The following is a 24,571-nucleotide window of genomic DNA, read 5'->3' as shown; positions in this document are numbered from 1 at the left end:
AAGATGAGAGACCTCCGAGGTTTGGGCAGGGCATTTCCAGCCCTCTGTTTCTCCAGTGCTCCTCCTGGCTGCCTCATGCTGACCTGTGACTAGTTCCCTGATGACAAGTGGCCACCTCCAGCCACACTCCCCCGGGTTAGTCGGGGACAGTTAAGTTTGAAACCTTCCTACTTCCAGCTAATCATCTTCCTGAAGCAGATGAAACACACAGTGTGTTTTAGGAGTTGTTTCACAGAACTGTGTTAAGGGCAGTCTCTGTAAGAAACCGAGCTTGTGGACTGACTTCTCAGCCCCATCTGCTCCTGACTCCCCACCCACCACAGCCCTGGCTCTGGCTGAGAGACCATTATGCTCATGTTGCTTTTTTTTTAAACCTTGGAGAATTGTCTCCTCTGCATTGTTGTGGAGACTCGATAAATGAGACAGATAGATGGGGGCAGGTACGAGGAGGTGACAGGAGCTGGCGGCCAAGTTCCCCTTGTGATCCATCTCCACAGAAGCCAGCGCTAATGCCGGGGAGACTCAGCAAGACTGATCTCCTGCAGCGACAGTTTGGACATCTAAACATGACCTTGGATGTGTCCAAACCACAGCTGAAGCTCCGCCAACGTGTCAGTGTAGTATATCACAGGGGCCGCATAACCGCGCTGAAAATTGGCTGCGTTCGGAGCGCGAGCTTGTCTGCAAATGAGCATCTTTGGCCCTGGGAACGCAGTGCGGCGTGGGGATGCTGCTCAGTACCAGTCGATTTCCAGTAATTAGACACTCACGGGGAAGCCCAGGACTGTCCTCCACACTCAGCAAGAGGCTGCGAGGTGTCCCTACTGCAGGCATCAAAAACAAGGATTCGAGCAGTTTAGAGGCTGGTGATCACTCCTGCACCACGGCCATTCCCCTGGCATCGGCTCAGATCTTCAGCTGTTGGAGGGAAAATAACCAGGGCTCTGCCCCCCAGAACAAGTTGGTTATCAGAAAGTTCTCCCCTGCAAAGTAATGGAAAACAGTTTCAAACAAGACTCATTTCCTGGTGCCCACACGCTCTGCAGCTCTGGTTTCCACAGAAACCAGATGTCTAAATTAATAGTTTTAAAGTGCGGTTGCCAGACCAGGTCGGGTCCCAGAATCTGTATTCATCAGGGCTTCCTGGTGAGTCCCATGCACGTTGAATTTAAATGTGGCAGAGCCTTTGGGGAGGTCTGATAAGGACATTCAAGAACACTGCATTTGAGGAAAAAACAAAAGAACAGCAACAAGAAAAACCCCGGTTCTGAATCTTGGTTCTGCTGCTTAATCTTGGTGTGATCTTAACGAATTTGGATATTTCGTAGCCTCGGTTAACCCTGTTTGTAATTGGCAGTGATAAGTGAACCCAAAAAATGTTTTGAGATCATAAGATAGTATAGGTAATAGGCTTGCTCCTACTGAGCAGAGAGTAATGCGTGTTCAATAGCATTGGCCATGAACATGAATTGCACCCACTTTCCTGCTTGAATCCCAGCAAAACTGAGAGTAGGGGCCTTCTTTAAGGTCATTGATACAAATAACATCCCAAGTGCATCCTAACAAAGCCAGCTGTGTAGGGTGTTATTCTAAGGGATTTCAAAGCAATGTGGTCTCAAACCCACATTTCAGGTGAGTAGCTTGGAGGGGAGTGTCTGGTCTGCAGGAAGGTGTAGGCAAGGGCCCAGCTGTCAGCCCAGCTGTTCTTGTGTATTGTCAGCAAAGCCCAAAGGGAGTCTGAGAGCACACTGCAGACCTGTCCAAACCTCATGTGCATCCTAGGCCTCTTACTAAAACACCCATTTGAGTGCATTAAGTCTGTACTGAGGCCTGAAATTCTGCATTTCCAACACGCTTTTCATTGATGATTTCTGACTACATTTTATATAGTGAGGCTCTCACTCTGCTCTCAGACCCTAACCTGTGTGCGATTCTCCTCTGGATTCACTCTACTAAAGAGATGATCTAAGGTCATCAGCTTGCATATCACCTGGGGGATTACTAAATTCAGACCCCCAGGCCCCACCCCAAACCTACCAGAGCACAGTGTGCATCTCAGTAAGATCCCAAGGAGATTCATAAGCATAGCAAAGTCTGGGAACCACCTAGGACGTGTCTTATTCACACAGGGCCCTGCACTCAGAAGGAAGGCCCTGCCCTCCGTCACATACTCTGCCGTCTCCCCCGTGACATTGTTAAGAATTCTCCACCGAAGTGCTCTGTGCTTACATTTTGCTCTAAACCCCACAAAGGGTACAGCTGGTCATGGGGATCCACTGCTCTCTACCAGGTTTTTCAAACTTTGGTGAGGATATGACTTAACTAGGATATTGTTAGAAATTCATATTTTGGAGTTCCCAAGTGCTCTGAGTCAGTATGAGAAGAGAATCTGTAACAAACTCCTCCTGTGACCCTGGCCCAGGTGGTCCATGCCCATTTTCAGAAACACTCCCCTGATCGCTTGCTCGTTAGGTCTTCTGCTGTCTCCATCCTGCGTTGCTGGGGAAGCACAGCGAACAGCACAGAGCCTGCTGGACAGCCAAGCCCAGGCGCTTCTGGCTGAGCAGTTTTCTCTGCGGGAGCTCCCAGCAAGGCTCCCCACCTGCGCCTGAGTGGCCCTGCCTCGATCGTGTGACATTTACACAAGTACAAGCCGAAAGGGTGCGTAGTGCGGATACCTCCTCTTGAGAGGGACCGCCTAGGAAGCCGGCGTGCTCAGCAGCACTTCTTAGGCTATTTATGGTCACAGACCACTTTGAGGATTCAGTGGAAGCAGTTGTGCCTCCCACTGAAAAACCCACCTTTGCATCCGAGAGCACACAGGAACAGGAATCAGACAACCTGGCTGAGAAGCCTGACTGCCCCTCCGAGCTCTTTAACCTAGGGCCAGTCACCAGACCATTCCCAACCCCGGAGTCCAATCTTTAAAGGGGGGGGGGGGGGGCAACATCATCTTTGCCAGAGATTTATTGCAGAAATCTAATGAGACAGTGTGGATGTAAGAGTACTTTTCACACTGCAAAGAAATATATAAATCTGAGGCACCGTTATACACACTGTGCTACGTTGCTATTTCCAGCATTACAGTTGGGATCAGGATGCTGTCTGTGAATTTAGCCCAAGGCCATAGGACAAAGTTGGTGTAGTGAGGGAAGGAAATGAATGCAGACAGAGACGCAATGAGGACTTGGCAAGTAGCTGGGACATTTTAAAGCGTAGGAAAAGAGAAGGGAGCTGCCACATCTTAGGGACTCCAGATGCAAAAATGAAAGAAAGGACATCTATTTTTACATGTGCAGCCAGTGTTGAGATCTGGGAAAAAGCCTTTAGTCTAGCAATAATTGAACATTTCTGCCTTCGAATGTAATGAAGATAAGTAGCGATGGTGGTGGCCCCTGTTTAGCTTTGACTTCAGAAGCCTTCTGTCAGAATTTGCTGTTCTGTGGTGAGAAGGAGGACGTTTAGTAGTTACAACCTGGGCCTCTGGTCCAGCACATATTATCTGTGTGACTTGGGGCAGCATTTAGTTTCTCTGTTCTTCGATTTCTTTTGCCAGTGGAGCCTTCCTCATAGGGTCTCTGTAGCGTTGAATGACTTAGCACACCTGGGACACTAGGAGCAGAAGGAGGGCTGGCTGTGCAGGAAGGTCCCCGCCATTCTGGCGTGGAAGACGCCTCAGATTATAACTGAGTGGTAGGACCATTGCAGTAGTCCTGGGCTCAGGTGGCTTCAGAAGCACTGAACTGAGCAAGACCCAGAAGTCGGAGATATCCTATGCTGTCAGGCTGTAATTCCATAAGACCCCTGCAGGCAATCCCAGAAAGTGCCACCCGACAGGAAATGCATGTGTATATACTGGGGGCAGGGAGTGATGCCAAGGCACAAAAACGCATCCTAGCCTTGCCTCAAACCCCGCTCTGACGGCTCCCGTTGTCTCTGACTTCTCCATCTGCTCTTCCCTGCAGATGCACGATTGACAACCGGGTCACCCGGGTGGCCTGGCTAAACCGCAGCACCATCCTCTACGCAGGGAACGACAAGTGGTGCCTGGACCCGCGTGTGGTTCTCCTGAGCAACACCCAAACCCAGTACAGCATTGAGATCCAGAACGTGGACGTGTATGACGAGGGCCCCTACACCTGCTCCGTGCAGACCGACAACCACCCCAAGACCTCGCGGGTCCACCTCATCGTGCAAGGTAGGTGGTGCTCGGCTGGCGGGCCGGGCGGGCGGCGGAGAGCCCGTCTTTAACACCTTCTCCGTGATCCTCAGCAGAAACCAGCTCTGCTTGTCCCACCCAGCCAGGACGCCTCCTTCACTGTCATCTTGCCTTTAGATGCTGAATTTTCAAATGATTTTCCCATTGAATAGGACTCGATTTATTTTATTTTATTTTTTTTGCTTTTGTTCCAATAATGTATTTTCTCAGAAAATTATTTCCTAATTATTGCTTTCCTTGGCTTTTTCCTCCTCTGAGTTTTTAGGTTCCATCCAATTCTAAGCTCCCTTTGTTGGAAGAGCAGCGTCTGGGTCCTGGCCCTATATACCTGCCACACCCTCCCGCCGCCCTCCAAGGACTCCAGGCCCAACACGGGCCCACTGGCACCTACCTGGCTGCGTCCTTCACACACCTGCGTCGTTTCCCGCTCGCTTCGTCTCTCACCCCAGCCCCGGGGCCTGACACCACACCTTCCCTCCGCTGCCTCCGTCTGCTTCTCCACGTTTCGGTTGCACCCTCAGCCCCAGCTTTCGAGAACTGCGTATTTGTTTTCATTTTGTGTCTCTCTTTGTTGGGTTCTCTCTGTTGTTTCTCAGGCCCTGGGGAGGGTGCTCGCCTCTTCCTCAAGAACTAGAACTGGTCCTGGGGCATTCAGACCATACTTGACCATGGTGCACACGTTCCTGACTAGGGAGGGAGGGCTCAGAATCAGTCCTTGGCCACTTGGGGCTGTGAGGCTCTGATCAGGTTCCTAAGGGAGCCTCAGGGTTTCTGTCTGGAAAATGGGGGCAGTGTGGTGAGGACCACATTTTACCCGTACTAATGTGCAAAACACTTAGAAGAGAGCCTGGAACATAAGATGCTGTTTAAGTGTTAACTATTGTGGAAAATACTGTTGTTACTTTATCACTTTTAAAGACATCTCTTACAGTGGACCAAATTATCTTAGACGAGTAAGCCCTTGAGCACAGAGCCCGGCACCTCTGTTGCTGTTTCTCTCCCAGGCAGCTTCCCAGTTCCCTTCATCAGCTAACTGGCAGGTTTGGGCAGTAAACTGCTCTCCCAGTGTGGACCCTGCCTGGTCAGGGATCATGCTGCTGGGACATCGGAGCCCCTTGGGTGTGGCCAAGCTTGGTCACCCAAGTTGTTTTTAATTTTTCTGCTTACTCCTTAGTTCCAAAAGGAAATTATGATTGCCGCTTCTTTTCGTGGTTGTATAAATGAATATTTTTGAAACTGCTGGGTGCAAACAGCATGTTTTAAAGGAAATAGAATTGCTTAGAAGGTATCAGAGTGTATTACAAACAGCAGAGTCAGTACTGTGACATAAAATGTTGTGCCATTGAAAGTTTTTAACATAAAACACATTTTTACCATAGGCAGTCGGCCAAAATAACGTGAGAATCACTCTTCCCTGAGGAGTTTCCCAGAATGCTCCAGCGGCATCCTTTACACCTGCACTAGGCGGTGCATTGGAAACCGTTCCCCAAGCCCCATACCCACCCTCGCTGCTGAGACAGGAATGCCTAGCAGTGACAAAGACACTGGGAAGGACTGTTACAGACAGGAAGCGAGGATGTTATGGAACTGGAAAATGGGTGGCATAGTGAAGAATTTTGAAGCCGCCTTAAAAACAAGGACCGCATTTTTGTAATTTTTTTCTTAAGCATAAACATCCTGTCCTATAGTGAGTGCCTTATTACAAAGTGAACATTTAGTAAATGCTGTTGAATCAATGGCTGGAATCATAGCCCCTGGAGGTCTCACATAGACTCCAAGAGAGAAGGCTGAGTATGTGTGGGGGTGGGGAGGGAGGCGGCGAGGGGGTGGGGAGGGAGGAAGCGAGGGGATGGGGTCCGCATCAGTTTTCGCTCATGTCCAGGCTAATGTAAGATGTCTAATCCCCAGCTAGGTGTTTCCATCCATGAGTTGGCAAGGTGCCCTCTTAGCATGACACAGCACCTCAAGTATTGGAATCTCATCTTGGGCTAATTTTCAGATGCTGATGGGTGTATTGATCTGGAGACAAGCTGGGTTAAAAAAGGTGCTGGGCTTGTTCACAGACTCAGCCCAAGCTAATCCGCCGTCGATATGCCTGACCTGAGCTGTATTGACACATTAATGAATAGAGAACCATAGTTTTCCAAAACCAACCTGTCCCCCTCTTAAAAGCAATCAGACAAACTAAACAGAACCGGACTCCCCTGGTTCTGTATTGGAAAAGGGTACATGACCATCCAGGATTAACGATGCGTATATATTTATCTTGGGGTCTTTTACTGTACTGAGCATGGAGCCTAATTCCCCAGCCGACGCTGACTGTCTGGATTCCGTGGAAGCTGCTGTTCAACCCTGAGCAGAATGCTGCTGGAAGGAAAGTCAGGCACGTTTAGTTTTCAAAATGGTATTATGATCATTAAACACACACACACAAGAGCAGCAGCAAAAGAGACGTAAACTCACATTCTGCCCATGTGCATGTGTATTTATGTGTCTGCAGTCAGCTCTGTGTATAAATAAACCCACACAGAGGAGAGTAATGCACTTCTACAGCCCCGCTCGAGCTGCTGGAGGGCCGGGATTACGTCTGTCTCCTACCATGGGACACGCCTTCTGTCCTGCTAGCTCTCGGTGCTGGATCTTCTCTGAGGCTGTGGTCCGACGACATGCATAGTTCTTGCCGACAGCCAGGATGCCTGAGAGTCAGGCCCACGGCCCTCGTGCGTGCACTCACCAGGCCTTCACTCATCCATGCGGTTGGTGGTCACTGAGAAACAGCTCTGGTCACGGGTGTGCTGGCTGAGCACTTAGCATGGGAGGGTGGGTAACAAAGTCCCCAGGAGGAGTTGGTTCCAGTTCATGTACAGTGTTTGCCCAAACTGTCCCCAGGAATTCAGCTCCCAGAGTATGAGTCCTTGCTGGGCACCAGCTGTTGCAAACACTCCTGGACACACCTGCACTCTGGGTCCTCTTACCTCTGTGTTGGCTGATTGGACATTTTGATGGAATTCAGAAATGACCTGTACAGAGAAGTCAGGCTCGCCTGTCTACCTGGCGGCCAGCATTCCCAGTGCTGCCCAGTCCTGGTCTGTCCGCTGGCTCGAGCATAGCCGTAGAGGGCCAGGGCTTTTCTTTCCTTGGTTCCCTTTCCAGAGCTTCAGCTGTAAGCATCATCTGCAGTTCTTCCAGCCCTCTGGACAGCCTTTCACTGGTGGCGGGTCCTAGGTCTGTGCTTAGTTTTCTAGCATATTTTAAGATCTGCTGATAACACTTCATAGCCCTGTGGTAAAGGAAAGGGAAATGCTTGTTTGTTTTTTACCGTGGGTCATCTTTTTTTCTCACCATCTGTTGCTGTCAGACTGTATCTTCCCTTTGTTTTCTTAGGAAGGTAGCTCTAAGGCCACCTAATGGGCCGTATGGTTTCCAAAGGCCCCCGCAAGGCTGGTCAGGGGTCTGGAGTGTGGGTTGGGGTCCGTCCAGCCTGGACTACAGAGGCGAGTCCCTGCCATGGGTGCATAGAAGGGAGGGGCAGCTATTAACTAGAGCTATGGACAGCAGCGGGTGGGGTGGAGGAGGGCTGAGCTTCAAAGCACAGAGAGCTCAGCTCGCCTGGCCGGGGGTGTAGGAAGAGCCTGCAGGAGGGAGGTGACATGCTTCTGATTTGCACTGTCCAGGGTCAGCATGGAACAGGGGCAGGCAGAGCGCAGTGGTTCACGTGGGACAAGTCTCCTGGGCAAGCTAGGAACAGGGGCAGCCTTGGCGAGGCGAGTGGCCCTGGGGTCTGTGTGGGAGGGAGATGGTGGGGAAGGCTGCAGGAGCTGGTGGCATGGCGGGGCGGGGGGGTGGCAGGGAAACTGGGCTGAGTGGCTCCTCATCATAGTGTCAGTGTAAAATTAAATGAGCTAAAACCAAATAGCTTTTAAAATGTACTTGTTCAGCCACACTGGCCTCACCCCAAGTGCTTCAGCAGCCGCATGTGACCGCGGTAGAATTAGTCCAGACGTGGGGTGTCCCATCACTGTGGAATGCTCCGCTGGGCAGGGCTCTGAGTGATGGCCCTACGGTCCGGCAGGAGCCCGAGCGAGAGTGGGCTCCTTGACCCGGAGGCCAGGGGAGGCTTAGGGAGGAAGGTGGAGTTTTGTAGAGAAGAGGGAGATCTTTTCAAGACAAGAGATCCTTGTTTAGAAGGGTGGAGGACTGGGGTTCCTTTGTTAGCCGGGACAGAGAAGAAGCGAGAGTCTGAAGATGGAGCTAAGGGGGGACGAGACGGAATCTGGGGATTGGCTGAATGTGGGGTGGGGAGGGGAGGACCTTAAGGCTGTTCCTCGGACCCTGTGGGAGAGGTCGGCACTAAGGCATCTGATGTGCCAGGTGGGAAAGCACCCTGTGGGGGCAGAGGCAGACTGTGGATTTTAAGATGCCTTGAAAACTTCACTGGGAATGAGTTGGTGAAAGTAAGAGATGCCCCCCCGTGGAAGTGTGTGCCCACTTAGCCAGAAGGACCTAATCTTTCAGGCCGCAGTGAGGGAGGTCTTGCTAAGGTTCATTAAAATTTAGGCCCAGTGACTCCCTCACTTGGACCTCAGGGTGTTCTGCTTTATGAGTGTAATTAATAAGAAGCTGCTTCGGAGTCTGGCTGCCTGCTTTAACCCTTTACCCCTCCTGGTCCTGCTGCCAAGCCAGGATTCTGGGAACATCTAACATGGGGACACCCTGCCTCCTGTTTCCCTTGGAAGAGGCCACACCTTGGAAAAGACAGAGTGACTAACAAGCTCCATGGGCCGAATCCTTTGACTGACAGAGAGTGTGGCAGACCCACGTCCCAGAAACCCTGACTGTCTTTCTAGAAGCCCTCTCATGGAGGAGCTGGAGCTGCAGAAATGCCCCTGGGTCTGCAGAAATGCCCCTGGGTCTGCAGAAATGCCCTTGGGTCTGCACAGGGTCAGGAGGGTCCTCCTTGTCCAGGCAGAGGCCTGTGGGACACCCGTGGGCTCTAAGGCACTTCAAGACATATTTGCATGCGAGACAAGGTAGAAGACAGTGCTTTAAAAATGAGGATATTAGGGTAATAATAATAGTAGTAGTAATAGTAATAAAAGCTTTTGTTCTTTTTATCAGTTTTCTAGGCCCTAGCTAGGTCCCTCTTTTGTCACTGGAGCATCTAACCACCCCCTCCCTTTTGTTTGGTATAAATGAGTTTTCCTAGTGCTTCCAAGCCAGAATTAATCCGAAAATCCCTGCTATTGTTTGATAGTTAATTACCTGCCTTTTGGAGTCAAACAGCTCTGAATCTCCTGCAAAAGAGGGAGGACAGGCTCCTGTCTATGGAATGAGACGGGGTGAGAGAGAGCGAAGCCAGGACTTTGCCAGGCCGTCCCTGTGGCAGTAGAATTCCAGAGAGGAGGGGACCAGGCCTGGGAGACACCGGGCCCAGTCAGGGGACGCCTTTCATTGACCTTTTATTGTCTCCCTGCTTTGAACCGGCTCCTCTCACCTGCCTGCTGTGTATAATCGTGTTGCTTTCCAATCCTGAATAATTAATTGACCTTGTCAAGCCAAACTCATTATTATGATTAAGAGAACAGGAACAATAACTTTTAATTTCTATACACCTACACTCCATAGCCTCCCTGCAACCCTGAACCTGAATAAAAGAGAACTTGAAACACAGCGCACCAAAGGGAATAAAGGGCTTTAACCCTTACATGGAAGGCAAAGAATTCTCTCAGCCGCGTCGCCCAGAACACTGGTGCCCCCCTGGCCCGCGGGGCTCCCAGAGAGCCGAGGAGGCCTTTGCTCCAGCGCGTTCCCATTCAGGACACATCTCTGCTGAGTCCATGGCCCAGGAAAACATCGCCCCCCGGCTCTGAGTCAACAGCGGTCGCCTCCTGCGTACGTCTGTGTTCTGCAGGTTTCAGTAGCCTCGTGTGAACGCGGGTCACATTCGCCACCCAAACCGCTTTCCACTCTCTCTCCCCTTCCTGCCCTGTCAAGAAATAGATGGAAATGCGCATCCGCTCTGGTCCTAAGACCGCGCATCAGAATTCGACAGAACTTTCTAAAAGTCAGGAAATTAAATTCCACCAAAAATTTAGAGCGGCCCTCAGAGCACCGTGGAGAATGACAAGGAAGTGGGGCATTTTATCTGAAATTGATTTACTGAATTTACACAGCATGCAAATGAGGCAGCCCAGTTTTACCTGGCGAATTTTAAAACGTCTTGATGCAGTTACTGACAATGGAGGGGCACAGTGAGTTAGCAGGTTTAGTAACATTTCTGTAAACCCACCGAAATGTCATCTGTCTACGCAGCCAAGGAGTCTGTTAGACTAGAGTAATCTGAGCAAATTGCTATAATAAAAGTCACGTTGGTTTAATATGGCATTTGCTGCATTTTCTGGTGAGGCTGGGGAGGGTCCTTATATTTTCTAAGCAGATTAGTAAACTTGGCACCTGCTGCCTGGTGCAGCCTGGTATGAACAGTACCTAACTCTAGGGCCCCTGCGTCCCAGCCATTCACATTCCTTATGGCTCTGAGGCGGAAAGCTCAGGTGACTCCATTGCCTCCCAGCAAACACTTTCAGGAGCCAGGCAACATTGCTCCAGGTAAGCAGTTAGAGCTCCCAGGGGACCGTCTTTAAGCAGCCACCAAAATCTCATCCCTCGGTGGTTTTCCCCAGGGAGGCTGCGCTGCCTGAGATTTTCATACCTTACAATTGAGAAAAGTGGCTCTGATCCCTCCTGGATCATGTATCTCCGCAGCCTCCCAGTGAGGCGGGGCTTCATTTTATTTGTGGGGAAGGGCAAACTTTTCCTAGATGCATTTCTTTAGACTCCCATCCCCATATAGAAGCTCCCTGTGGTGTATTTAAGCAGAACTTAACGAAGGCCTGCATGAGGTCTCCTTATGGTCTCATGACCCACTGGTACCTATCAAATAATCCTAGAATTTGTCAAAACAACCCTCATTCCTACGTTCCTAAATGTTTCATGGCTGCCCCTGTAGGGTGTGGATAGGTGATATCAAAGGTGGCGGCATTGATCTGAATGCCAGGACTGTTGAGATGACCCTTTGGTCCGAAAAAGCCTCGAAAGCCTCTGACAGTTCTCTTCTTGCTAAAATGGAAATGTGTAGCTTCTTAGGGCCCAGGGAGGAGCTGGTGACTAAGTCTTAGTCTATCTGTGGTCACAGTGAGGACTGTTGCCTGACATGTCTCAGTTGCAGTTAATAGTGTTTTGAAGCCAGGTACTGGGAACACTGAGATTCAGATGTTCCTGCCCTATCCAACCACAGAAACAACTGTATTAACAGATCGCTCTCACCTGGCCGGCGTGGCTGGGCACTGGAGCATCAACCTAGGATCCAGGAGAGAGAAGTTTGATTCCTAGGCAGGGCACATGCCCAGGTTTCGGGCTTGACCCCCCGTGGGGGGCATGTGGGACGCAGCCTATCAATGACTCTCTCATCATTGATGTTTCTATCTCTCTCTCTCCCTCCCCTTCCTCTCCCTGAAATCAATAAAGATATATTTTTTAAAAAACAATATAAAAAACAGATCAGTCTTCTGCACAGTAGCTGGATCAGGTACATGCACATGTGAATGTTATGAACTCACCGAATGGTGCTCATTGAATTTATCTGCAAGATTAGGCAAAACTACAAGGTTGCATTTCACCAGGGTCTCCGGTGGTGAGTAGGGTTTTTCAGGGGGTGTGGAAAGAGAAGGCATCCTGGGCGGGAGAAGGGCACTTGGAAAGCTTGAAAGTCTGAAAATGTATTGATGCATTGGAGAAAGAATGAGGACCCCAAAGTTCAGGGGGCAGAATCACCGGGCATACAGCCAGAAAGACAGGCTGCATCTACGTTGTGGGTGGCCCGTGTGGCGCGGGCAGGAGACAGGTGCATCTAAGTGGTGGGTGGCGGTGTGGCACGGCCAGGAGCATAATGAGAAGCGGTAGGCCTTGGGTAAGGCGTGTTTTCAACACAGGCTTGGTTTTCCTTGATGTTCACACAAAACAACACGTCTCTTCCTCAAGGACATTTGCATTAGTTTGTTTTGACAAAGGACAATTATCCAGAAGGCCGTCCATGGAGTAGAAAACAAATATCAAATGAGGAAGGGAGAAGCATTGGTAGGAAAGTGTCATCTAAACCCAACGGGCTGTGTGGCCCAGGCACGGTAAAGATACAAAGGGGAGAGCCTGCCACGACTCCTTTTTTTGAGTGCACTAAAATATATGTTTTATGATTGCAGCCACATTTTTTCCCACAGTGCAGTGAAGATGCATTTCTAGCAAATAGAGTACATGGTCCTGGGCCTTCTGGCTCTGTCATCATGGTGATGACTGTACCTGGGAAGGTGAGGGTGTTTCTGAGGATCACAGAGCCGCAGGAGGGGCCCGCAGCCCTCAGCCCAGCAGCTTCCTCTCACCGCACCTGGAGCCCGCATGCAGTCGGGGAGACTCGGCATTCTGATGTCTCCAGGCTGATTTATTTAGGCTCTAAGGTGTCACCATTTGGAGTATATCTTAAGATTTATAATCCTGTTGAGCGTCATCTGTGGTAAATTAGTGTCTAACGTTGGTACAACGTCTAATTGGCTTCCGCCGGAGTTGGTGGAGCACAGCGTCTTCTTTTGAGAGATCTTCATTTCATGTTATTTGAGAAAGAATTTATTGATTTAAAATTAGGACAGTTTAATTTGGTGGCATGTTTTCTTTATGTCTCAATTATATATTCATGTCTTTGTGGTAAACGCAGCTGGTGGGGAGATTGAGAATTCAGAATAGAAGAATCCACTTGGCAAATGGTGCTCTCTGCTGTGATTAATCGGGAGTCTGCACGGTGAACCCGGCATTGGCTCCCTTGGGGACTGAACGGCTAAGTACAAAGAAGGACATTTCAGGATTTAGGAGTCCTGGATTCCAGTCTGATCTTGACAATAAGTACCTGGAAGATGACCTACTTCTTTAATCTATGTTAGATTTGATGCATTTTATAGAAATGCTTTGATATATCACATAATCTAATTTGAAGAAAAGTACCAACTAGACTCAGGGAAGCCAGGCACCACTGCCTATTAACACCCTTCATCTTTGTAACCATTTATTAGCAATAAAGGTTGTCAGGCTCTGCTGTTTATCTTATTTTGGCTCCTTTAAACAGACCTAATCTCTGTACCAAGAATTCATACATATTCTGCGGCTGATGTGGGTGCCCATGCCCAAGAATTCCTCTGGATTGTGTCCCCTTTTTCCCAGCCTGACTTCTGCCTTTGAACTCCAGGGTTCCCGGCTTCTGCCCTGCTCACCTGGCGATGTCCCCCCCACTCCTGCGGCCCCCCGTTTGCTCTCAGCGTTCCATTCGGACCTGGTTTATGATGGTCTCACGGTGCAGCGAACCCGGGCCTCCGAGCGGGGCAGTTATGTGAATGCTGCCCCTCCCTCTAAATACGCGCACAGCCAGGCCCTTTCTTCCTACCCTGAGAAACCGAGATCAGAAATGTTGATCCCCCCCCCCCCTTAACTCCTGCATAGAGTCCCGTGTGTCATTTACTGATGATAAAAGATGAATGACACCCGTCCCTCTGATCAGGACACATAATGCGGGTGGGGCAGCAGCTAACTTGTGAAAGGAGGCTGCTGAGACAGAGCCAGAGCCACCCATGGGGAGGGACCAAGACTGAGGAGTCCCCCTGAGCCTGAGGGCAGGTGTGGGGGTCTGGGATGGCCAAACAAATAGGGCTTTTGAAATGGATGGTCTGACATTTTATTCTAGTTCTGAGGTGTTAAAATGAAAATAAAATAGCTGGTCTGCCCTCACCCACTCTGGTCTCCATCACCTACCCTTTCTCCTCTCCCAGCTGAGTTGATCTTTACAAACCCAAATTTGACGGCACTTCTAGGACTTTCTTTTTCTTTTTTTTATTGATTTTAGAGAAAGAGGGAGAGAGTGGGGGGGAGAGGTAGAGAAATAGAGAAACATCGGTGTGTTGTTTCGCTTACTTGTATATCCATTGGTTGACTCTTGTGTATCAGGACAATCCTGCAGCCAACTGAGCTACCCGGCCGGGGCTCTAGGACTCCCTTCGCCTCAGGGAGCCTGGGGGGAGCTTCACCTTCACCCCCGGTTCACACCACCTCCTGCCTCGCCATCTCCTTTTGTTTTGTTTTACTTGGTGGTTCTTTCTGGTCAAGGGCTCGGCCTGCATTCCTTCGCCTCTGCCTCGAATCCTCCTCCTCTTTTCACTCAGTTCACCCCATGTATCCTTCAACTGTTAGCTGAACTGGGCTTCCTTAGGGACCCTTCCTCGACCTGCCCTCGACCTGCCTCTCCTAGGTTAATGCCTCCCCACCCCCCCCCACCCCCCCCGCCCTGCAAGGATTTAGAGCCATGGACTTTGCCTCTCTTGCCACAGTTGGCATTTGTTTCTGTGATCAGTTCATTGTTGCTATGAGCCTCCTGAGGGCCAGAGCCTGTCTGCCTGGAACTTACTGGCAGCTACTTGTTGGGTAAGCTGCTTCATTTTCTTCTTAGTATGTTTTTATTGATTTCAGAGAGAAGAAGAGAGAGGGAGAGAGAGAGAGAAACATCAATGATGAGAGAGTTGTCATTGATTGGCCGCCTCCTGCACGCCCCCGCCCCCCGACTGGGGATCAAGCCCCCAACCCTGGGCATGTGCCCTGACCGGGAATTGAACCGTGATCTCCTGGATCCTAGGTCGATGCTCAACCCCTGAGCCATGCTGGCTGGGCACTTATTTATTTATTTTTTTAATCATTAAGCAAAATAATTGTGTGTTGGGACTGGCTGTGGTAGGCAGAATAAATGATCAGATTCTAATCCTTGGAATCGTGAATATTATCTCATATGGTGTTGTCCCTGCAGATGCGATTAAGTGCAGGATTTGAGATGGGAGATTATTGGGGATTACCCTGGGGGCCTCCATGCGATCACATGTAATTCATGAGGAGGAGGCAGAGAGAGGAGAGGAGATATGAACACAGCAAAGAGCGACGTTCAGCGTCACTGGCCTTGAAGTCGAGTTGTGTGGCCATAAGACACGGAGAATGACGGCCACCAGGAGCTAGAAGTGACAAGGAGCAGAGTCTCCCCTGAAGCACCCAGGGGAAGCTTCCAGCACCTTGGTTTCAGCCTCATGAAGCTGGTTTGGGACTTTCTGGTCTCTAGAATTGTGAGAAACAATACATTTCTGTTGTTTTAAAGCCATCAAGTTTGTGGTAATGTGTTTCGCAGGAAACTAATACTGGCCTTCAATATTTCTAATCCCTGATGGCTGGAAATCAGAGACGTTGGTATTCCAAATCGGCTAGAAATTTAGTTTTGATCATTGTGACATGAAGGAAGACTCTCCTTTGGGGAAGACTATTTTTTATCATTTCTTTTTAAAGGAATCTCTTTGGAGATCCTACACTAAGACTATACTCTTTTGATATGGAGATAACTGTCCCTGGGTCCCTGGGGGGAGGGCAAAAGCCACTTATGATCCTAATGGAAGGAGACTGATGTTGCCTCACCCTGGGCTATGAGATGTGGCTGGGGACATTGGGACTAGAGTTGAACATAAAATTGCCAAGTGTTCTCTTGTTAACTGGGAGGGGAGGTACTACTGGACTTGACCTCTAATATTTGTCTCGGGGGCGTCTCAACTGCAACAGGTACAAAATAGTTCTCTTGAATTCTAGCCGTCTTCCCCACTGTCCTCTCACCCTGGCCCCAAGCTTACTCCTCTATAGTCCTCCCATCCAGTACCTGGCAACTGCGTCCTTCCCGTAGCGCACGCCAGAGCCTCAGCGTGGATCTTCACGCCCTTCTTTCTCCCACACTCTCCCTCAGTCTTGAGTACGTCCTATTAGATTGGCTGAATTTTGAAACTTATCTAGAATTCTACCACTTCTGCCCACCTTCGTCTTGACTGCCCTGTCCCAAGCCACCGTCATCTCTGGACTGTGTAAATGATCCATCAGCACCCCGCCTGTGTAGCCCACATCTGCTCTCCACACTGTCACTCCTCTGACCCATCCTCATAGTCACCATCTCACTCAGGGTAGAACCCAAACTACTTACCATGGCCTGAGTCCTTACACCACCCGGCCCAGGCACCTCTCTGACCTCTGCTTTTAATACACTCTCCCTTTCTTTTTTCTTTCTTTTTTTAAATATATCTATTGATTTCGGAGAGAGGAAAGGAGAAGGAGAGAGAGATAGAAACATCAATGATGGGAGAGCCATGGATCGAGCCCACAACCTGGGCATGTGCCCTGACTGGGAATCGAACCCCGATCGCCTGGAGCCTAGGTCGACGCTCAACCCCTGAGCCACGCCCGGCCGGGCCACACTCCCCCTTTCTTACCCATGGCTACTCCTTGATGCTCTGAGAATATGCCTCGGGGGCTCCTAGTGCCTTGGGGCCTTGCAGCCCCCTCTGCAGGTGCCCATGCCAGGTTCCCTTGGTGCTCACCTCTCTTCTTTAGGTCTTTGCTCATGGGTCACCCTATGGGAGAGGCCTGTCTGACCACCTGTGTGAAATAGGTCTCCCCACCCCATCTCACCGTGACTCCCTAGCACCTTTCTCTCGCGTTTTTCTTCCCAACATAGATCACCTACGGGCATGATGTATGTTTACATCTCCAAGAGCTGTAGTCTGTTCCACTCCCAGGAGGTTAGGGATTTGGCCTTCTTTGCTCACTATTGTATCCAAGTCCCCAGAACAGGGTCTGGCACACAGTAGGCACTCAATCACTATCTATTAAACAAATAAATGAATCAAAACTAGGGCCTGCCATTAAGTAAAATTAGTTTTTCTTTCTTTCTTTCTTTTTTTTTTTTTCTTACATCTACTTTGTTTCTTTGCTTGAGTGTGAACTTTTCTGTTATAGTTTCTATCAAAATAATTGGGCCACCCTGTTCTCTGACCAGATGGCATTAAGCCAGATTTCACATAGCAGATTTTCTTAGCAAGGTAAAGAAACGGGCTAGAGTCTCAGGCTGAAGGTACAACACACAGCAGGAAGGGCTTGAGCGGCCAGAATGGGGGTCACTCCGTGCGGTGGGCTAGATACAGGGCACGAGTTGTGGGGAAACGCCCAGGCCTGGAGATGGGAAAAGACCAGGCCTCTGACTACCCAGGAAGTTCAGGCTCCATGGTGGAGGGGAAGGGGAATGATAGGCTTTAGTCAGGAAATTACAGGAGTTATGTTCTAGAAAGACCTTTGGCGTCAGAATGGAGGCTGGGTCAGAGGTTGAGTGTCGAGACGGGCACTGAGCGAAAAGGAGAACAGGGCGTGTACCATTTCTCCTCTGTTCCTGACCTGGAGAGATCCCGTCTACTCTTGAGGGGTGTGCAAACGGTGCTTCAGAGGAGCTGACTGAGGCCAGAGGTGTGCACCCAGCAAGAGGGGGACTATTCCAGTTCCCCCAGATGTGTAATTCCAAGGAGGCCTGTATTTTCCCCAGTGTGTGGTGTGTTATAGAATCGAATGTTTACAACTTTGCAAAAGTTTCATGTTTGTACATTTACAAATGGGAGGACGGAGAGAGGAGGGTGGAAGGCAGAGGTGAGGGAGAAGAAGCTGACCACTCCCCAGACCAGCTGGACCTGAATGGCCGGGTGGGGCTGTGCGCGGGCAACCTTGTGCAGGTGGTTTAGAAATCGCAGGTCTGGGCCTGGCAGAGCGAAGGGATAGAGGCAACTGGGAGCCAGTCTGAGAACATTTCTTATATAGAAGCCTCAGTGATGTCCCTGCTCCCAGGAGGAACTGCGTCAAGTCAGGTGAGCAGGCCTGTCCCGTGTTCCCACTACAGTGTGGCTTCGTCTTGCAAACTTGTTGCTGTGCTGTTGCTGAAATGAAACACAGGCGACAGAGACAAAGTAAGAGCTGTTCACCAAGGTGGGTCAGTACAGTCTTCACCTCATATACCCCATTTTGTTTTAAGGCAGATGCTAAAGGGTTGTCAGGCCTTTCCCCTTCCCTTCTCTGCTCAGACGCCTGCAGCCCTCCCTTTCCTCTCCTGAGCAGGCGCATCCAGCCTGCTCGGCGTCCGGCGAAGGCCTGTTCAGTCCTCTGGAGCTCAGATGGCTCTTTCTCCCATAGCCAGGGTGAAGGGGCTCAGGTGGTGGAGATGGGAGTCGGGGCCACTCACTCTTACCCCTACTGACTCACTAGCATACTTCGCTGGCCTATAGGCTTTCATTTGAAAGGGGGCATGTCTCTTCCAGCAGGGGACGCAATAATAATTGCATCGGGCTGGAAGCTAAGACTGTAGCCCAGCCGCTTTGGACTTCTCTTGCCTCTGAATCAATGGGCAAGAAAGGGAGGTAAGGTGTTGGCTGCGATGACTGATCCTGAATCCCAAGGGGAGATTGGGCCGCCGCTCCACCATCCGGTAAAGAGTGTGTTGGGAGTAATAAGAGATCCCTTATGACATCTCTCAGTGTTACCATGCCAGGCGCCTAAAGCCAGTAAAAGCAATCCAGGCAAGACAACTAATGGCCCAGACCCTTCAGGTCACTCTACCAGCTGAGGTGCTTGCTGAAGACAAAGGGGATGCAGAGTAGTGAGTGAGTAGTTATAAATGGCAGCTGCAACCGGGGGATCGGTTACAGAAACGAGGGCTGTAACTGTTTCAGTAGTCCCTCCTTATTTTGAATGTTTGTGTGTCTATATGCACATAGTAAGCAAATACCTTTGTTTTCTTTTCTCTCTTATTTTCTTATCATGTAACATAAAATGTATTTATTTATTTTTTAATATATCTTCATTGATTTCAGAGAGAGAGCAAGAGAGAAACATCAATGATGAGAGAGCCATTGTCCGGCTGCCTCCTGCACGCCCTCTCCTGGGGATCGAACCCCGATCTCCTGGATCTTAGGTCGATGCTCAACCACTGAGCCAGGCCTGCCGGGCTCTATGTATTGACATTATATCAGTATGTAAGTGCTATTCACTTTGTATCATATTATTTAAGTTACAGGATCTCAGAGGAGTAAACCTTACTCAAGGACTTTCAGTTGTACACAGGATACTTGTATCATGCGAGCTAGAGTTATGACCTTGATATTGTCTTTATTTTGAGATTAAGTATGATTTCAGAGGATGCGTCTGAATGCCAGGTTGACAAGGGGTGGACTTGTGATTGTTAATTTTATTTGCCAACTCGACTGGACTAAGGGATGCCAGATAGCTCAGAAAATATTATTTCTGGGTGTGTCTGTGCAGGTTTTCCTAGAAGACATTAGCACTGGATTCGGTAGACTGAGCAGTGACTGCCCTGGTCATCTAGTCTGTGGAAGGCTGAGCACTACAGAAAGGCAGAGGAAGGGAGAATTCAGTCTCTTTGCTTGAGCTGGGACAGTCATCTTCTCCTGCCTTCAGACAGTAGTGCTCCTGGTTCCCAGGCTTTTGTACTCAAGCAGGGACTTACGCCAATAGCTCTCCTGGTTCCCAGGCCTTCTGCCTGGGACTGAATTATGCCCCTGTCTTTTCTGGGTTGCTGGCCTGCAGGAGGCAGGTTAGAGGACGTCTCAGCCTCCGCAACTTCATGAGACAATATCCTGTTACTGCTCTTTCTCAGAGAGCCCTGCCTCATGCAGATGACAAGTGAGTTTTCGATACTAAAGAGCTGCCTTAGAATGAGAATATGTTCGGCTCTGTGGGTGACAGCTAATGACACTGGAAATGTGGGCACAGGTGGTCCATAGCGCTCAGAAGTACAGGAAGCCCATTGCCTGGCAACGGAAGGGAAGCAGAAGCAAGGTCATTACCATTCCTCCTGCCAAACACATAGAAACTCTTGGCTCACTTGTCCAACCAGGACCTGGCTGAAGAAAGAAGCATCTATAACATAAAACTCTTTCCTCCTTCATTCAGTCACTATTCAAATATCCACTGAGTTTTTACTATGAACCACAGTTCATGCTAAGACTCTGGCTGTAGAACACAAAGACCAGATACTTGTCCCCCCAAAAATAATATTCTAGTGAGTGACCAGAGTAGTATAGTTCATTGCAGCATAGACAGAGAGTCGGGGTGCATTCCGGGGCTGGGGAAGTGCCAGGGGAACCCCAGGGGCCTCCAAAAGGCAACTTTTCCTTAGCTGTGAGTGAAATAGGATTATCTAGGTAAAGTAGGGAAGGTGAGCTATTCGAGACAGGTAACAACGTAATCAAAGTCTAGGAGATGAACAGGAACACGGCCCCTTCAGAGGACAGAAAGGCATCCCACAGGCGGGCCCTAGGAGGAGGAAAGGGCGGGAGAGGCAGGGCCAGAGAGGGAGCGGGAGCTGGGTCAAAGGAGGCCTGCTGAGCCGGGCTGCACAGCTGGCATTTATCTTAAGGGTGAGAGATGCCCAAGTTAGGAAAGAGCAAACTCTACTCAGGAAGGTTTCTCACAGGGTTTCAGGTGTGTGGAAGTAAAGAAAAGACAATCAGGCCCTCCGGGGTTCATCATTTTTATCCGGTCCATCCCTTACCCATGCCCACCCAGAGCTGGCCTCGGTTAAGAGGAGGTGATGTCAAAGCTACGCTCATGGTGTGTAACTTAACGTCAATCAGGATGCAAACCGCTGCCTGACGCTCCAGCTTGGCTGCAGGGAGCCCCTGCTCGGAGGACTGGCAGGGCTCCTGGAGAGGTAGATGCCCAGGCCGCCCTTCCCGGGACGCGCCCTCCTCTGCCCCCTCCACCTGCCTCTCCATCTGGTCTCACCAGCAGCTTCTTTTTATTTCACATTTACTTTGTGTTTTCTTCTGCCTGTGGCAGGGTTTCCTCTCCTCTCCCTTCTCTTTAGTCTTGTTTTGTTTTACTCTCCTCTGTCTGATCCATTTGTTGTTCCCTCGCTTGTCCCCTGCGCCATCTCCACCTGGACCTGCTCTCCTCAGGACTCTGCCCCCTTTTCTCTAACACTTGCAGGAATCTTCTCCCTCAGCCCTGACATTTTCATTCTATCCCGTTCCTTGGTCCCTTACTCTCTGGGATCCCTCACTGTCACCCACAGTTGTCTCCTCTCCCAGTTCACAGCTCCTTGCTCCCCAGCCCACTGTCCCCCTGGCCCTGCAGTCTCTGTCCTCTGACCTCTCCGTCAGAGCTGTTTCTCCTAGATCATTTTGCCTTCAACACTAGGAGCTCACACTGCCACTGTGGGAGCATCAGATACTCAGATGCGCCTCTTTATTTATTTATTTTTATTTCACTTAAAAAGTGCGTTGAGCTGCAGCTCCCCTGGGGAGTCTGCATGCAACCTCAGGAGATTCTCTCCCTGCACAGTACAGAGGGAAACAGACTCTTTAAAATGTCTTTGCTGAGACTCAGACATGTGGTGTCTGTGTACTTTGTCCCTAATGTCACGTGTATGTGTGTGCCATTGTGTGTGTGTTTGTGTGGGAGGCTTCCATCCGTGTATGAGCCAGAAGGAACTTGCAGTTGTTCATGGATGTAACGGACATGTGGTGTTCAGCAAACGTAGGGACTGTAGAGGGAGAGAGGGGTCAGCCCTGGGACTGGGGCCCTTAAGATGACTTCAGGGCCCAAGACCTGATGCTTTATTTATGTCACATAACTACTGATCCCCCTAGAGAATGCCACGTTGTGAAAGTACTGATCATCCAAAATGAAATGTGTTGGCCACTCCCCCAGCCACCGGGAACCCTTTTCTGCAGAGAAGTATTGCCTTTGATCAGTCCTGGTCTGGCCACAGGCAAGAGTATCAGGAAAGAGGGACGTCCTGCATGATGTGGTGGCCACAGTACCAAAAATCAGGCTGCGTCCCAGGGGTCTGCTCTGCCACTGCTATGCCAAGAAGCTTCTTCTGCTCCAGCCCCGGGTCCTTTTCTGGGGCACAGTGACTCTCGTGTGCCCTTGAGTGTTCTGGTCAGAGAGGATTGTAAACATAGCCTCTCCCCTCAGCAATATTACAGGCAACTGTAGGAAAAGGAGCAGGCGGGCGTCTGCATGCAGGGGTAATAATATTAATAGTTATACCTTTTTGGAACCTTGCAGCCAGGAATTAAATGAAACACTTTATTTATAGTATCTTTTAAGACATTGAAGAAGATACAAGTAAATGGGAGCATATGCCATTCTCATGGACAGGAAGAATTGACATAATTAGAACATCCATTCTATTCAAAGGAATCTATAGTTTCAGTGCAATTCCTGTCACAATACCAATGGTATAAATCCAAAATTTTATATGGAACCAAAAAGACCCCAAACAGCCACAACAACCTTGAGAAAGAAGAACAGAGTTGAAGGAATCATGCTACCTGATGTCAAACTATACTACAAGGCCGTAGTAATCAAACCAGCATGGCAATGGCATAAAAACAGACACAAAGATCAATGGAACAGAATAGAAAGCCCAGAAATAAACCCATGTTTATATGGTCTATGACAGAGGAAGAAAGAACATACAATGGGGTAAAGACAACATATTAAAAACATAGTGTTAGAAAAATTGGATAGATGTAAGGAAAACATGAAACTAGACCATCTTCTTACACCATATACAAGAAAAAAATGGATTAAAGACTTAAATGTAAGACTTGAAACCATAAAATTGCTAGAAGAAAACTTAGGTAGTAAGATCTTGGATATTTCTTTTAGTAATATTTTTCCTGATATAAATCCCAGGGCAAAGGAAACTAAAGAAAAAATAAACGAATGGGACTTATATCAAAACAAAATGTTTTGCATAGCAAAGGAAATCATCATTGCAATGAAAAGAGACCCACTGAATGTGAGAAGATATTCTCCAATCACACATCTGAGAAGGGGTTAATATTCAAAATTTACAAAGATCTCATACAACTCAACTCCAAAAGAACAAACAATCCAATTAAAAAATGGGCAAAGGACCTGAATAGACACTTCTCCAAAGAGGACATACAGATGGACAACAGACCTATGAAAAAATGCTCAAAGTCATTAATCATCAGAGAGATGCAAATTAAAACCACAATGAGATGTCATTTCACACCTGTCAGAATGGCACCATCAACAAACCAACAAACAACAAGCGCTGGTGAGGGTGTGGAGAAAAGGGAACCCTCGTGGGAATGCAGTTTGGTGCAGCCGCTATGGAAAACTATGGAGTTTCCTCAAAAGATTAAAGATGGAGCTGCCTTTTGACCCAGCAATTCCACTTCTGGGAATATATTCAAAGGGACCCAAAACACTAATTTAAAAGCATATATGTACCCCTATGTTCATTGCAGAGTTATTTGCAACAGCCAAGCTATGGAAGCAACTCAAGTGTCCATCCGTAGATGAGTGGATAGAAAAGCAGTGACACAGCCATAAAAAAGAATGGAATCTTACCCTTTGTGGCAGCGTGGATGGACCTAGAGGGTATTATGCTCAGTGAAATAAGTCAGTCAGAGAAAGACAAATACCCTATGATTTCACGTGTATGTGGAATCTAAAGAACAACATAAAAAAATCAGCAAAATTAAAACATATGCATAGATGCAGAGAACAGGCTGATGGTCCCCAGAGTGGAGGGGGTTGAGGGCCGGGTGAAGGGGAAGGGGTTGGGAAGCCCAGATTGGTAGTTACAGACTAGTCATGGGGATGTAAAATACAGCATAGGGAATAGTCAGGGTTACTGTAATAACTATGTAGGGTGCCAGGTGCGTATAGGAAATATTAGGGGGAACACTGTGTAAAGTATAGGATTGTCTAACCACTGTGCTGTACACCTGAAACTAGTAAAAAATAATATTGAATGTAAACTGTAATTGAAAGCAAATGAGCATTAAAAAAGACAAATCTCTCCTCATGTTTGTGAGAGAACACAGTAAAACACGGTGGGTTAGCGTGTGGAGCGAGGCACAACTGGGTTAGAATAGAAGCTGCATAACCCAGGGCTCCCATTGCCTGTGCTTTGGGTTTGTCTCCTGTGCAAAGTGAGAACATGGTCAAGGCCTGCCTGGAGGAGTCGTGATACTGTGAGATGAAACCACAAAAGGGTTTCGTAATCCTGCCCAGCATACTGTAATTTTTTAAAAAGTATATCTTTATTGATTTCAGAGGGAGGAAAGGAGAGGGAGAGAGAGAGACAGAAACAGCAGTGATGAGAGAGTCATTGATCGCCTACTTCTTGCATGCCCCGACTGGAGGTTGAGCCCGCAACCTGGGCATGTGCCCTGACCGGGAATCGAACCCCGATTGCCTGGGTCCTAGGTAGATGCTGAACCGCTGAGCCACGCCGGCCGGGCTGTAATTTTTTTTATTATTATATGGAAAGGACTGACCAACCATTCATTAAACAGCAGTCTTACCAGCCATTCTCATGGTAGTCATCATAGTATTTTAAAAAATCGTATATAATTGAAG

General features: G+C 48.9%; 1 protein-coding gene across 3 annotated transcripts in view; it reads left to right on the top strand.

Annotated features, from left to right (window-relative positions):
- The window catches only part of NTM (neurotrimin), a 379,856-nt gene that overhangs the window by 201,806 nt on the left and 153,479 nt on the right, over positions 1-24,571 (top strand). For all 3 annotated transcript variants that reach the window (XM_016204484.2, XM_016204483.2, XM_016204482.2), the window contains exon 2: positions 3,966-4,198. In XM_016204484.2, coding sequence (XP_016059970.1) covers positions 3,966-4,198 — 233 coding nt within the window. The remainder of the gene's footprint in view (positions 1-3,965; positions 4,199-24,571) is intronic.

Source organism: Miniopterus natalensis, chromosome 20 (assembly GCF_054644295.1).
Source record: "Miniopterus natalensis isolate mMinNat1 chromosome 20, mMinNat1.hap1, whole genome shotgun sequence".
NCBI lineage: Eukaryota > Metazoa > Chordata > Mammalia > Chiroptera > Miniopteridae > Miniopterus > Miniopterus natalensis.
Note: the sequence above shows the minus strand (reverse complement) of the source record. Positions and strands in the feature narration are given on the sequence as shown.